The sequence below is a fragment of the Nanorana parkeri genome, unplaced genomic scaffold, assembly GCF_000935625.1.
Source record: "Nanorana parkeri isolate BGI_ZX_2015 unplaced genomic scaffold, ASM93562v1 scaffold2298, whole genome shotgun sequence".
Taxonomy (NCBI): Eukaryota; Metazoa; Chordata; class Amphibia; order Anura; family Dicroglossidae; genus Nanorana; species Nanorana parkeri.
In genome coordinates, this window is record NW_017308566.1 from 147,047 (window position 1) to 163,624 (window position 16,578).

General features: G+C 44.7%; 1 protein-coding gene across 1 annotated transcript in view; it reads left to right on the forward strand.

Moving 5' to 3' along the window:
- LOC108801307 (phosphatidylinositol 4-phosphate 3-kinase C2 domain-containing subunit beta-like) overlaps positions 1-15,604 on the forward strand; it is a 136,712-nt gene extending 121,108 nt beyond the window's left edge. Inside the window, exons 6-7 of the mRNA XM_018573243.1 lie at positions 2,081-2,206; positions 15,355-15,604. Of these exons, the coding sequence (XP_018428745.1) occupies positions 2,081-2,206; positions 15,355-15,540 (312 nt within the window). The 3' untranslated portion in view covers positions 15,541-15,604. The remainder of the gene's footprint in view (positions 1-2,080; positions 2,207-15,354) is intronic.
- Positions 15,605-16,578: the final 974 nt, after the last annotated feature.

Sequence of the window (16,578 nt, forward strand, 5' to 3'; positions counted from 1 at the left end):
CCAGTGAAACGTCTTCAGGAAAAATACAGAAAGTCCAGTTGCCTTGACTTATTTTTTACAGATATACCCTGACCTGGATGAATGAACCTTCACAGACATATTACTATAGAGAATCGGATCTCACCGGCCCCCCAACCCCCCTGGCATTCTCTGCACTAAAGTAGCTAACACTCTAATTTCCCAAAACAGTCACACACTATTATTATACATTTATGAAGCTCTGACAGTGATGTACAGAGAAGTCACATCGGTCTCTGTACAGAGGAGCTTACACTCTAATGCAGAGCCCACCATAGACCCCGACACAGATCCTGCAAATCCCCCCTGGGACCCGGTTGATGATTTTTACAGATCCTGCACAGCCCCCTGAGACCCTGCAGTCTCGGGGGGCTGTGCAGGATTGTGGTTGGCTCTGCCCACCATAGACCTCGCAGATCCTGTAAAGTCCCCTTGAGACCCAGCAAAGCCCCCCACAGATCCTGCAGAGACCGTGCAGGATCTCAGGGGGGCTCTGCAGGATCTGTGGTGGGCTTTGCAGACTGCAGAGCCCCCTCAGATCCTGCAGAGCCCACCAAAGGGTATTGCACAGCACACCTGAGACTCTTTGGTGGGCTGTGCAGAATCTATGCTGGGCTCTGCCAGCACAGTCCTCTTACCTTGCACGGCCTGACCTCTTTGGAACGCGGCCTCCTTGTCCTCTTCGCTGCCTGACTGGAGCTTCGGCGGCGCCTCCCGCCTCCTCCGTCAGTGTCTCTGCCTCTTCCGTGTCTCCGCCTATTCCGCCTCGGGGTCACTCGACACATTTTTTTCTCTCATGGGGGCCGGTTGCCACATTTCATACTTTTAAATAAAGTGTAACTATATCCAGTTTAAGTACTACAGATACCAATATACACACAATAAGGTCCTATTAATATCTGTAGGTTTAGGTGCGATTAGGGATTCCTGCATCAGAAACTTGCGTTTTACTGCAGCAGAAATCCCTAATCTGGCGTTTACCAGTGACAGCTGCCACCTATTCAAGTTAATGATCAGGTGACAGCATGTAATGAATGCCGATACCGGGACAGTGCGGGCTGCAGGAACAGCACCAGCAAGCTCCGGAAAGAGCAAAGAGTAGAGAGAGCTGGGGGAGGATGTGTTTTTCTGGCCTCCCCCACCAGTGCCCCCTAGTGTCTACTGTGTGGTAGTGCCGGCTCTGCTTGCTACCACACAGTAGACACTGCTCTGCACAGAGCCGGCTATCGGGCATAGCGGACCGGCCGAACACAATCAGGTTGATTGTGTTCGGCCCGGCCCACCGGGCAAGTGCCCGGTTTGCCCTATGGCCAGTCCGGCCCTGCTGTCCAGGGGCATATTGCACAATGCTATGTACAGGTAACATATCTAATTGCCCACTGTTATCTCTTCACATCCTCCGAATTATTATGTAAAATACATTCAATGTGGTGTAGCCTCTGAGAGGGCAACAATGGTTGTAATGTTATTCTCCTAAAAACAAAAATAATAACATTGAAACAGAAAAGGGCACCACATCCCTGGAACACATTTCTTCTATATTAAAAGCCATGTGGATACCACTTTACCTATTATACTAGTAATAACTGCCCAAATACCTAATAATAAACTGTATTAAGCATCCCTTAGTAAGGATCCATAAGAGCCTTATGGATCAGAAATATGCCATACATCCATATTATATTGACCTACATAAATGCACACATGTATACACATACCAAATACACAGGCTTACAAATGAGTGCTTAATAAAAAAGATTGTAGCTTTAAACAAACATTTAGCAAGACTTTGGTGACCCTTATTCTCTGCTTGAAGCCAGGCCTTATCTAAGGTTCTGTACACATCACTTCACAGTGGAGCAGGAAACTGTTTTGAGTTCATTAGCCAAGTTGCATAAAGCATGTTAAATTCTTTGTAAATGCTTGCAGAATCTGATGGTCTTTAGCTTTTACAAGCTGTGTATTTAACGTGTAAAACATCACCTAGGTACAGACTTCTATGGTTACTCGCTTTTTTTTCTCTGATTCATTTTGCATCAATTTTATATTCTTTTTTGAGCAGCCTCTTCAAGACACCAACGAGCCAAATCCCTATGTAAAGATGTATCTGTTGCCAGATCCACAAAAGACAACCAAGAGAAAAACGAAGGTTGCAAAGAAAACATGCAATCCAACTTATAATGAAATGGTATGAATTTATATGCTTGGATGTAGAAATGCTTGGATGTATAAAAGCTACATACACACAGACAGTTGTGCTATCTGCCATTACAATTTAAAATACTGTATGTGGCAACACTTTATAGGCTGTATATATTTAATGTGTGCTATTTAATTATTGTAAGTCACATGTATTTTACATTTGTTGACTATTATAGATCTTGGTATTACACACAGTATGTAGCACATGGGGTTTTTCTTATTTGGGTTTTTTGGTAGTAAAAAATACTTACCTTGGTTCCATCTACTTTTGATGTTTTTTAATGTTACTAATACTTGTAAATATGGTGCTGAAGAGCCTTGTGCCCTCCAGCGGCACTGGTGCTTTGGGAGTGATTTCCTTGTTTTAGGCAACCCTTCATAAAGCAGCCCTCCAAAGGTAAAAAGCCTGGTATAAACATAGCAGGGGAGCTGCATGCTCACTTCTGCCTAGCCATGTTTATACCAGCCAACATGCCTAGAGTGCTGGGTTGGTTCTTTCGGGGCAAGGACATGCATTTATGTTTTAGTATAATTTAGAAATAAATAAAACTCAGTTTTAGCATTATGAAGAACTGCAACCAGCAAACTCACTTGGTGGTCTAAAGCTGTTTTGACATTAGACTGCTGACCACATTTGCCTGTCACATGCAGGGCCGGTGCAAGGAGATGCACCTTCGCGAAGGCGAAGGTGCATCCCATCCCCAGGGTCCTCAGAGGCCTGCCTATGCAGCCTTACCCTAGAGCCAGTATCTAGGGTAATCTCTAGGGGTGGATCTCTACAGTATTGACGGGATCTGTCCGGCTGTGGTGCGCCTCTGCGCTCTCAGCATATAGCAGGCAATAGCGCACTATATACTATATACTGAGTTTTGGGTCACCAGAGGACAACCCTGTGACCCTGAAGAGAACTATGGCCAAAAAAGGTTGCCCCAGGGGGGCGTGGTCATGTCATGGCCGAGTGAGCACGCGGATTCCCTGAGCTCTATGTCCGCCAGCGCCAGAAGACGGCTTTTACTACGATACCTGACCGTTACCCTGCATGCAAAGCCGCCACAATCCCGACAGCACTCCCGAGACCTCCCGGGGACCGGACTTACGCCGCTACGTTGCACCGCTGCTGCCTCTGACTCCCGCCGGCCCGAAGTCCATGATGGGGCCCACCAGAGCCTCGGCCTCGGCTGCCGCCACCACTCCCCTCAAGGCACAGGGTAAGTCACAGACAGCCCTGCGGGCTCCTCCCGCCCGCAAACCGGACCCCCTGCATCCCCCATACCAACCCTCGAAGCTTCCCGGGCATAGACTCTGACAGGGGATTGGCGGGCTCTCGCAGCCCGGCCAGTTCTCCAGGGGGATCTCCCAATGACTGGAGAGATGTTCTCTCACACTTGCCGACGAAGAAGGACCTGGATTGCATGGCCTCCAAGATAGTGGCGGCACTGCGGGCTGAAGTTAAGCAGCAGGTGTCCTCCCTGGAGAGCAAGGTGAGCTCACTGGAGACGACCTCTTCCGGATTTGAGACCAGAATAACAGCTCTTGTCAAACTGAGTCAAACCAGCGAATGACCGCCATGTCCCTAACCCAGGATGACTTAGAGAATTGCAACCGCAGGAACAACCTGCGGCTGAAAGGACATCCCCGAAGCGACGGCGGGTAGAGATCTATGGCCGACGGTAACAGCTATTTTGAACCAATACCTGGGCAGACCTCCTGCGGACTTCCTGGAGCTCGACAGGGTGCACCGAGCGCAGCTGCCCAGGCTTGGCACTGAGGGTGCCCCGAGGGATGTACTTTGTCGCGTGCATTTTTTTGCACTCAAAGAGGAGATCTTGCGATGGGCATGGTCGCAGGGCCCAATGGATTTTGATGGGGCAAGCGTCCAGGTGATGCCAGATCTGTCCAGACACACGTTGCGGATGCGCAGACTCCTGCGACCAGTGCTGGAACTCATCCGCTCGGTGGGGGCACCCCTTCCACCTCATTGTTCGCCGGAATGACAGGTCCTTCTTCCTACACTCCCCAGACCAGCTCTCCGATCTCTACAGTTTCCTGTAGATCTGCTGCCCGTTCCGCGGAGGAACCCTTACCCTGTCAGTAGTCGGGACAGGCCTCCACCACGGGCTGCTTCCCTCCAGCCAGGACTGAATCGGCGAGAACCCTGACCTGCGTGACTGAACTGACAAACTTCCCCGGATGCAGATTCCCCCCCATTAAGTACTTAGGGACCCACATCACCCTGGACCTCTCTGACCTATATGAAGCTAATTTCGTCCCCTTCCTTCGCAAGCTTAGGCTGGACCTTCGCCATTGGAGAACCTTCACACTGTCTTGGTTTGGCAGATGTAACTCCCTGAAGATGACGGTCCTCCCAAGGCTGCTATACCTCCTTCAGGCCATTCCGGTTTGACTACCACCCCTCCTTCGTTTGGGGAGACGGCTCCCCCCGAATCAGCAGACGTACCCTAACCCTTCCCACAGTTATGGGGGGAGTGGGCCTCCCTGATTTTCAATCCTATTACAAGGCTACCCAGCTGAACAGACTCCTGGATTGGTGTATACATGGCAAAGCTAAACAATGGGTGGCTATGGAGAAAGGAGTATATAGATTTCCCATTGAGGCCTCACCTTTGCCCCCCGAGATCAAGCGATGATGATGATCCACAATACCATTGCGGTGGCCAGAAACTGTCCCCCTCCCCATCTCCTCTTACCCCGGTTTTTGGGGACCCCGACCTTCGTCCAGGATATGAGAACGAGCGACTGCTCCGACTTCTTCGGGTAAACAAATTCAGAATGCTCGATTTTCGTTCTGCCTCGCAATGGCTCCTGGGACCCGCCCTGCGCGCTTTGACGGATCCCCCTCTGGACCACGGGAGCATGCTACAGCTCGGGCACTATTTGAAAGCAGTACCCTCCCCACAGGACTTGGATAGACCGTGCACAACTTTTGAAAACTTGTGTACGGGGAATTCTCCGCCCAGGCACGCTGTCTCTACAATATACAGGCTACTGATCTCTCCCCCTCAGGGTTTCCTCCCCCCTTTTCTAGCTAAATGGGAAGCTGACCCATATACGGAATTCACCCCCCAGCAACGGGCGAACGTGCTAGCTATAGCCCACAAATCTTCACTGGCGAATAATTACCAGGAAGCTGGGTACAAACTCCTCACGCGCTGGTATAGGGTGCCCGCCGTTTTGCATAAGTTTGACGCCTCCATTTCTCCTATGTGCTGGAGATGTGACTCCTCCCCGGGCACGCTACTTCACATCTTCTGGTCCTGTACAAAATTGCGCAGCTTCTGGAACACGGTGGGCGAGGTGGTACGCTCATTGACCATGGTCGACCTGCATGACAAACCGGCCGCCTGTCTACTGCAAATGCCCAGGCGTTCCCTGGCCAGCTACAAATCCTCCCTCACGATACATCTGGTGATGTAGGGCATGTTGTGGAAGTCTCCCCAGCCTCCCCCTATACAGCTCTGGTTCTCCAGGGTGAATGACACGTATAGGATGGAGGATATAACTGCCTCCCTGAAAAACACAGAGGAGCGGTTTAACTCCACGTGGAGACCGTGGGTCTGCTTCCGTGCATCTGATGGCTATCTCCGGCACATGACCACGTAACTCTCGGTTGGGCACCGCACCTAATCCTGTGGCAGGTAACTTGATTTCCCCCTGTGACGGGTGCCCTGGAGCCTCGCTCCCTTCCTGACCCCACCCCCCTCTTTCTCCCCTCACTGCTTCCCCTCCCACCTACCCTGGTCCTTACTGCTCTGTTCCTCCCTGCTTCTCCTTTTCTGTATCTGGTCTCATAGCCTAGGGGATGTGTGCATGGGAGATTGCAGTCCAACACTGCAGTCCTCTATAATACGGACGCAAAATATCACATTGTTCGATTTATCCTAGCTACTCCCAAACATACTTATCTGCCTTAGCGTGTCTAGAGTACATGACCTCCTCATGTGTTCTCTTGCCAAACGGTTCCCCCGTCTTGTACTGGGGGTAATGTTGAAGTTTAGACCATCTACCTCGTGTAGTTTTGATATTTGTAATGTCGTATACTTTTGACTGTTCACAAACTCTTTGCCTGAAGTCTGACTACTCAGATTCTACTTGTTCCGTAATACATTCTGTTTTATTTGATGTAGTCAATAAAGATAACTGAATTTAAAAAAAAAAAAAAAAGTTGCCCCATACTTTTTCTTTGAACAGAGTTTAGTGAGTATGGAATGCACTGTGGCATCATGATGGCCAAAACGTCATATTGTTATGTTTTTTTTTTTAAGGGACTGTATGCTGTAGGGTGAGTAATAACGTTAAGGAGAAAATGTATGCTTATTGGAAATACATAAAATTGAGAATATGTGTTTGATTGTTAAAAGTTAAGTATTTATTATTCCTAAATAAAATGTGGTATAAATGCAGAATTTGTGTGTGCTGTGAGATCAGCAAATAGTGGTTGATAGTGTAGAAAGCTTTTATTTTATATTTATATTATATGTTTTATGTTATGTGTGTTTTATATATTCGTATACATTTCTGAATTATAAGTGCAGTGTATAGAGCAGCATTTGAGTGAGGCACTGTGTGTTGCAGGGGCTGAGAACAGGAGTTAATGCACATGCTCTGTTAAGTGAATTCAAAAGAGAATTATGTGGTAACCTTTTTTCCCCTATAGTTCTCTTCAGAGGTCACGAGAGGACATATACTAACCTCCTCCCGATGACCCAAAGCTCAGAATATAGTGGGAGCTATATACTTAGGGTTGCCACCTGTCCGGTTTTCAACCGGACAGTACGGTTTTGGCATCTTGTGTCCGGTTTTCCGGCCACCGTAGCCCCGTACACGAGATGTCACAAGTTCAGGCAGACAGGGGCAGCCCCTGGGTCCTAGAGAGGAATGCGTGAAGGAGGACCTTCTGCTGTGCTGTGTGAGCACAATCCCGGCAGTCAGAGCGTGCGGCTGTCTGTGAGGCTAAAGGTACGTGTTTTAAGGGGTTAATCCGGGCCGGTACTAATGTGTTATACAGACAGTGCCCGATAGTCTCTGAACTGTCAGAGCGCTGTCTCCTGTCCCGTTGGAGCTGCGGGGGGAGGGGAGGGGGGAACTTTTGGGATATTCGGTAAAGAGTGCGACAAGGTATATGGATGCTGCTTTGTATAGTACATATCTGGGGACCTGTGGCACACTGGCATCTTTGTGATTACCTCCAATGTTATTTAATCACAAAATACATGCATAGTGTACTTTACCAAAAAATTGCCGCAAGGCGCTACAGTGTTCGGGTTTGGCTTGAAGAAAAGGTGGCAACCCTATATATACTGAGAGCGCCGCAGCTGGGACGGATCCTGACAATACTATCTGGATCCACCCCGTTTGCTGATAGACAGCGGGATCTGCCTATCTAGGAGGCAGAACCAGCTGTGTCCACCCGCTCCCCGTCCGTTCCTCCACTCAGTGCTGGAGAACTTAGGAGAGGAGGGGTGGAATCGCTGCGGGGAGCGTTGACTGTAGTACTCTCTGCAGGGAGATTATCAGGAAGTCAGTGATCGACAGCATGCGTTCGCTCACTTCCCGATCTACAGAGCCGACCTGTGCAGTTTCATTGTCACAGGTCAGCTTGAATTATGGGGATGAGTGATTTTCACTCAACTCAGTTCTACTTTAATTGCATATACAGTACACTAAAGACTAATTAGTGAGGGGTTAATAGTCATATGCTGCAGAGCAACCCAGAGAGGCTAATCCACATACATAAGGGCTGGTGCAGACTTCGGCGAGCCCGAGATGGTGTGCAGCCACATTGATTTCAATGGGGTTTCATCTGTGCGGCAATCACTGTACCTTTTTTGGTGCCAGCCATCGCACGTTTTTTAAAACCGAAATCGTGCGTGATTGCACGGGCAGTATCGCGGTGTGAAACCGCGTAATCTGCCTGAGGCAACTGGGATTCCATTACAAAATAATGGCACCGTCAGCGCGATCCGCGGTGGTGTGGAATTCCGTGACCGCACGAAAATCCGTGCACGGATCGCCCAGGTGAGAACCTGGCCTAAGAGGCTGTTCATTGTGTCAGAAACAGATCAGTAGAGGAGTAAAGAATGTTGAGAGGACAGGGGTGAAAGGAATGTAATTTTATTATTCTGGACACACTTTAGGAAAAGCAGAGGGAAGAAGATTAAGGCCAGCTTTCTTTACTTATTACAACGAGAAATACACACCCCTCCCCCCTACCTGCAGCTTTGGAGCAAGAGACCACTGTCTCTTGCTCCAAAGCTGAGACTGTGACGACATGGTGATCAGTTTATAAGTTAAATGTGTATTGGTGTTGAGTTATGTTTTGAGTGCGTTATGCTGTGTGACCTGGTTAGGGAAAGACTATCAGAACCATCCCTCGTTATCTCCTATTGTTCTCTGAGGGAGCTCAGAACAATGACATTCTGGCCAGGCTTCTGTTATGGCTGTCTGGAGCTCGTTAGCAGGTGGACACCTGTGGTGTTATGCGCAGGGGCCCTAGCTTGGCGTCCACACGTTCGCTAAGAAGACACTGCTCCGCCACGCATAAGATATCTACTCCAATGGTTCAACCCCAGTGCCTATTTAAACCTAGACAATGAGAGACATCTTGACAAAATATTACAATACGCTAAAAACACATCCTAGTAAAATTTCCACAACACAGCCTGCATGGAACAGGGGGCGGGGGCAGCCCTAACACTACAGCTAATAAAGATCCATAACATTGTTCTTAATATCCAAGGCCGTTTGTCTGGTGGCCGGATGATACCATCTTTCTGACCCCCCTCCAGCGCCCTCAAGCAGCCGCTTGACTTGCTTGTACACTTGTGCCGGCTCTGGTCACATGTGGCATGAAAAAAAAGCTGAAAGTCAAATGTTAAAATTGGTGTAAAAAATTAACTTGCGTTTGCCAGCAAATAATTTTTAAACAGATCCCACAGTCTCAAAACTATAGAAGCTCATCAAACTTTCTTTACCATCTGCTGGGGGACACAGTGCTTCATTTTGACTACTCTCCAGAGATATGTCTCGGCGTGGCTTCACTCATATCAGCACAGCGCTCTGCTGTATGTGTAATGTCAGTTATCTTAGGTGTCAGGATTCACAGCAGTGTCTTCCCAAGGTCCAGAGCTGTGGCATTTGCTTGTCTTTACCCTATCTTTACACAATCTGTAGATTGTGTCTGGCTTCCACAGAGTTTGCATTTTATATTTGTAGCAGTTTCGACAAACCCCAATCTGGTTGCTTTGCTATTCTGTCTGCATTACCCCACTGATCTGAGGTTGGTTGCTCCCACTCGGAGGGGTGGGGCCCCACAGGTGCAGTCTGCACCCTTTTTACTTCGATTTTTTACTTCCTGTGCGAACTCCAAGCAGCACCTCTCGGCTTCTCCACATTGGGGACTCAGGTCACCTCTACTATGTCAAAACTGCAACTTGCAGTGATGATTTTTGGTAGTCCAAACAGCCTCCTAAGCATTTTTTGCCTATTTTATTTATTTTTTTCAAGCAGAATTAAAAGGTTTCCACAGTAACTGAAGCAGTCAGACACAAGCTTAAGTTGAAGGATTCATCTGGACATCGTGCATGGTATAAGGGTTGGGTTCTCTCAAACCTAAAGGTCTATCCACACCATCCCCTGTTCAATCATTTCCTCTATGAAGCACCCAAGTAAGTAAGTGTTTTGCTGTCATGTTTTTCTTAGAAATCCACTTTTTACAAAGTCTTCTGCCTGTGTCTGTGGTGGGCCCACCTATTTCTTGCCTCAATAAGACCCTACTAACAAACCAGAGTCCATCTCCCTCTCTGTGTTCTAGTAGGCTCTGTATCAGGGACAGTTTTGGTCTCAGCCCTAATCACTTAAATTTTAGTTGAGTGGACTAAGTCTATCAGCTGGGGTTTGGAGGCTGTTGAGGTGAATCCAGACTTTGTCTCTTGCATTGACCCAATGACCATAGAGCTCCACTTTATGTGGGATGCTTGCTCATCCGCCTATTATTGGTGCAAATGTTCAGAGCCTTAGGGCTTAAGTGTTGGTCTGCAAAACAAGCCTTCTAGAAGGCATTGTTGTGACTACATTATAAATGTGAAGGCTCTCACTGCCTTCTCACACCCCTGAAAGTTCAAGATAGAGTCCATACGCTCTGTATTAGCCTCTCTCCAACAGAAGGACTTCCTGGCCTCCATAGACTTCAGGGAGGCATATAATTATGTTCATATCTTCTCAGGTTACCAACTGTTTCTCTGCTTCACCATAGTGGACGAAAACGGGAAGTTACTCACAAGTGACAAGGAGAGGGCCGAGGCGCTGAACATTTTTTTCTCCTCAGTATACACTCAGGAGGGAAACGGGTTCGACGTACGTGATAAAACACATCGTTCAACCGATAATATAGGCGGTGTGCCTCAAGGATCTATGTTGGGTCCGATACTGTTCAACCTATTCATTAATGACATCGGGGAGGGAATAAATAGCCATGTTTCCGTGTTTGCAGGCGATACAAAAATAGGGAGGGTACTAGAAACGGATCGTGACAATATAACATTGCAGGAGGACCTGGATAAAATAGGGGAGTGGGCAATAAAATAGGGGAGTGGGCAGATGAGGTTTAATGTCGATAAATGCAAAGTAATGTACTTTGGACATAAAAATAAACAAATAGGCTATACAATCATGGGTATGCTGCTAGGGAAGTCAGAAGTAGAAAAAGATTTGGGGGTCATTGCAGACCACAAACTGAATGGTAGCTTGCAGTGCCAGGCGGCAGTAAACAAAGCTAGCAGGGTTTTGTCCTGTATTAAGAAGGGGATGTATTGCAGGGACAAGTCTATAATTGTGCCTCTATAAAGATCGTTGGTTCGGCCACATCTGGAGTACGCGGTCCAGTTTTGGTCGCCGGTACTGAGAAGGGATGTCCTTGAACTGGAGAGAGTCCAGCGGAGGGCAACAAAACTAATTAGGGGAATGGAGGACCAGAGCTATGAGACAAGGCTTCTGACCTTAAACATGTTTACGCTGGAATTAAGGAGATTAAGGGGGGATATGATTTTCATGTACAAGATGTTCAATGGTGACAGCAACATTAGCAACAAACTGTTTGAGATTAACTCCATTACAAAGACTAGAGGCCACCACCTAAAGTTGGTGGAGAAAAAATTCCAGCACAATGGGCGAAGAGGGTTCTTTACAGTAAGAGCGGTTAAGGTCTGGAACTCACTGCCATCGGCAGTGATTTCAGCCAAGAGTGTAGATTTGTTCAAGAAACGTTTGGACAATTTCTTGAGGGACCGTAATATCCAGGGATACCAGTATCCCTAAGAATGAGATGATGCGTGGACCTATATGGGTTGGACTTGATGGACGTATGTCTTTATTCAACCCCAAATACTATGTAACTATATAACTTTGTGGCCTTTCAATTAGGCTTATTGTTTTGCTCCCAGAGTGAACACCAAGTGTTGGCCCTTCTTCTTTTGAGGATAATACCAGTCTCAATACTCTACCTCCTGTTGAGAGAACAGTCATTGGTTTAACCTGGAGATTAATTTCAACATCACTTTTGGTTGATGCTTCAAAGTGCAGAGGTCACCACATATATTGGATTATCTTGGTGACACTCTTGAACATGGTAGTCAGAGTTTTCCTGCCCCTGAAAATATAAGAAAGATTCAGTCTACCCTGTGTAGTTGCATAACAGTTCTGAGTCTCATGGTGCCCAGTTTCACAAGAGACACTTTAAAAGAAACATCCTGTTTGCGATGGACAAATCCAACCTGTCCTTGGACTGAGTTCTCATGTCAGGACATCTCTGTCATGGGTTCTCAAGCTCTTACCATGTGTAGGTACTTTCTCCCCCTAGATAGCAGATAGTCAGTCATGACAGACACTTCTGGGATAAGCAGGAGTGCTGGCTAACATAAGTATATAGAGCAAATGGTTACTGGAGGAAGGAATCCTTTCTATGAACATCTTTGAACCTTTAGTAATTTTCCTTACTCTCCTTCACTGGACTGCAACTATCAGGATATCCAGTCTGGATAATATCACAGCGATGGCATACATCAACCACCAGGGAGGGGCAAGATCTTGGTAGCAGCCAAGAAGGTGGGACTCATCCAGATCTGGGCAGAACAGCATGTACTTGCTCTGTCCTAGGTCCATATTCTCGGTGTGGAAAATTGGTTGGCGGAGTTTGAGTAGACAATGCCTGGTGCCTTCATCAGGCAGTATTCCATGACATCGGCTTCCCATAGGGAACATAAGCTGAAGATTTGTTAGCCTCCTTTCTGAAAAGGAAGCTGGACAGGTTTCAGGATTCACTGGTCATAGCAGTGGACACACTGATAGTTCGTGGGAGCAGTTCTCCCCACCTGTTCCTTCTCACATCCAAAACTACTGCCTCAGCTCAAAATGAAGGAAATCCCAGTGATTCTCATGGCCCTAGAGTAGCCCAGAAGATCTTGGTATGCTGACCTAATACGTCTGCTCACAGGTGTTCTGTTGTCTGGCCAGGTCTTAAGAACCAGTCTTGCACCCTGCTTCTGTCCCTTACTTTAATGGTATGGCTGCTGAAGCCCAGGTCCTGGGGGACAGCGGGATCTTGGATTTATCAATCCTTACTGTTTTCTTTTTACTTACCGTACTTCTTTTTACTTCTCCACAGAAAAAAGGTGATCACTGGTTCACTTGTAGTGCAGATTGTTAAGAGTTTATTTGAACATTACGGCTCTGTTTAGGAAATCAGTTTCCTTGTTTGTTCCGTGTAGCAAATCCTAAGAGAGGGGCTTCCAAGAGAGGAGCTTCTAGTGCCACTATTTTCAGATGGATCACCATCTGGGGTTTGGGCTTATATATGAGGTGACAGAGATACCTCCAATCTTAGGTTTCATATTGCCATAGTGGTATGCTTACTGCTTGCTACAACTGAGCAGGTTGGTTAGAAGAATTGCTTTAACCCCTCGGACTGTCCTTCAGTTGTTTTGTTTTTTTGTCCTAGTGCCCAGTCTCCTGCAGAAAAGGATTTAACAGAAAGAACAAAAATCCCATATTTGCTACAATATTTTCAAAAATCTTTCACCTCTGTGCTCAGAACCTCTAAAGCCTGTTAAGCCAGCACTCACCCTCTGATATGGATTTCTCAGAGGGAAAACAAGGTCACTGTTGCTTAACAGTTCATTTAAACATCTGGATTGTTATATTAAGTGAATTTCACAATACAACTTAATTCCATGGTCCCCCAAAGTGCCCCCTAACAATTTCACTAGATGTCCTTCAAACTTTCTAAAGCATTAATTTGTATATAAAAAAGGATTTAGATAATCTTCATTTAAAATATAGTTAAAAACATACACATTACAATACTTGGTGGTGGTTGACCCAAGGTGGAAACGTTTTGACATAGTCTTGGCAAAACCTGGTGATCCTTTCACATTGGGCTGATTTATTAATATATATGTTTTGGGCTTAGCCAATTTGGCATTTTTAAATGTGCAATGCTTTATTTGCTAACAAGTATTAGTGAACTGTACCCGGTATATGGTGCTGCATATGGAAGAATCTCTTTCTGCATATGCTCAGAAGTTGAAGCACTAGTCGGCATTCAAAACTGCATGTGTTGGTGCTTGGAATACAAATTCAAATAATATATACTTAGATATGCTAACATTTTCATACAACAGTATACCATGCCGGTTTTGTTTTTAATATGCCTTTTTTACATGCATGTTTGATTGCTTGGAAAGCCAGTTACATTCTTTTTTAAATATCAGGTTGCTTTTACAAATTTCTTTGCATAGGCATTCTTTGGCGCACCTTGTAGCAACAGGAAGCATAAAACGCAAATAGGATTGCACCGTATGCATTGAACATCAGTGTACGATCAAATAGATGAAATAGGTTGCTGGATCACAAATGCATTTTTGAATGCTTGCATATACAATGCAGTTGTACCATCACAGTTTATCCCTGCTCTTTTTTATTTTATTTTGTAAATCAGCCTTTATGGTTTTAATTTTTTTTATCGAAGAATATTTACATGTTTAAATATTGAACTTTTCTGTAATATATAAATTAGGCAGTTATTAATTAGCCAAGAGAACATGGATTGTATCATTGCAAGGAAACATAAATATGTGTAGTGCCCCGCCTTGTTTATACAGCAGGACAGCCAGATAACTACTATTTTCAAAGGAGAAGTCATCAAGACTTCTCCTTTTGAAAATAGTAGTTATCTGGCTGTCCTGCTGATAAGTGGCTTCCGTACATTCTGAGGCACTATCTGTAAAAAATAAAATAAGTCAAGGCAACTGGAATTGCTGTATTTTTCTTTAAGACATTTCACTGGTCATCCAACCAGCTTTCTCAATTCAGAAATACAATTCTGAATTGAGAAAGCTGGTTGGATGACCAGTGAAATGTCTTAAAGAAAAATACAGCAAGTCCATTTGCCTTGACTTATTTTTTACAGATATACCATGACCTAGATGAATGAGAACCTTCACAGACATTCTGAGGCACTGGTCTGTAACAAGTATGCAGGGCAGGAGTTCTGACTTTGCTCTAATTCTGCATGCTTGTTCCATGTCGGTGACCCAGAAAGTGTTGAAGTCAAAGATACCTAGACAACCAATATTTTAAGAAAGGGGTCAGTTCGTTTTGAATACTGTGCAGTAAAATAAAGGATCATTTAATATAATTATGCAATTAGTATATGTGATTAAAAAAATATTGGGTATAGTATTTTGCTAAAGGACCTGTCTTACTATCACAGATGGCTCATATTCTTTTGATGAAGCATGTACAGGTATCATAAATTGCATTCTTTTACTTGCCCATGGAGACACCACATATACAATGGCACCACTAGAACTTTCTTGTGGTCTCTTGGCTTAACAACTTGGCAAGGGTACATTGGAGCTGCTTAGAAATCGTTCTGTGAACTCATGTTTCCAAAGTACTTTGATTTAAAAATGAAAAAGATTGCACACTTCTGGATACAAATTGTATATGCTTTACAAATCCAGGTCATTGATACTACTTAGTGCCCTATGGTTGCCTTCAGGAATGTATTTCATTTACTTTTTACCGGTTTCATCTCGTCTTCTAATCTTCTTTAAACAGCTGGTTTATGACCGTATTCCTAAAGGAGATCTTCAGCAGCGTGAGATTTGGCTGTCTGTGCTTAGTGAGGAAGGATTTTGGGAGAACATCTTGCTTGGAGAAGTCACTATTGAACTCCGAGATTTGGATCTTAGTCATGAAAAGACATGTTGGTTCAAGCTTGGTTCTGCTAACCAAGCCAACTAATGATGGAAAAGAATCGGCTAGAGCAAACTACTAAATGTGCCACCTAATTGATTACCTTTCTACAATGCCTTTTTTTTTTCTCAAGGTTGTTTAAATCAGAAACGGGCTCAGAGTTTTTATTTTCATTAATAGCAGATAGTAATATATATATTTTTTTCTCCAAGGGAATACAACATAATATAGTTACAGGATCGCCTTCCAGAGATTGGTTTCAGACCAAAACTGGATATATATCAGTACCTTCATTATGACTTGTGTCAAGGAAACAAAATTATAGTAGTAATATTTTAAAAGCCAGGTCTCTTTTTTGCATGTATGGATTGGTAAGGAAGACTGACACATTTTACCAAGTTTGTGTTTAAAATAAAAATAGGATTTGGAGCAGCTGAGAACAAAATAGTTCAGGATTGTGTTACACTTTTCCAAGTTTGATGTCCTGTGACAATTGGTCTAAAGACCTTTTTATGAAGATACATGCATTTTGTTTAATCATAATCTACTTTTAATCATTTTTACTACTAATTCTGTACTAGATTTATGTATTTAGTTCTCAGATTCTTTCAGCAGGTCTGGCTGTTTCCCCTTAATATAACTAGAATACAATCTTGAAAAAAGGAACCTTGTTATCATGTAAACTAAATGGCAGGTAATCGGACCAACAGCAGCACTGGCAGTATTAAATAAGTTCCCATGGAATTATTTACTTTGTAGAGGCTACTGTATCCTGTAATTTTTTCTTTATTATTTAAAATTGCTTAATGGTATAATAATTTTTCCCTCATGGGATCTGTGGTACATTTGAACTTTTGTGACTCTCTAATGAATGATAAAACACTCTCGTCATTAATCCAATTTACTGTTTCATTCAATGTATTGAGAAATATAAGTGTCAGATGTGTAAAAAATGGCATTATCTAGATGAGATGAATTACTATTCAGGGGAAAAAATAAATATTGACTTTTCACAGGCCAGTAACTGCATGTAGTTTAACTGACAGTTGATTGATTAATATACTTATTACTATGCTTGAAAAAAAA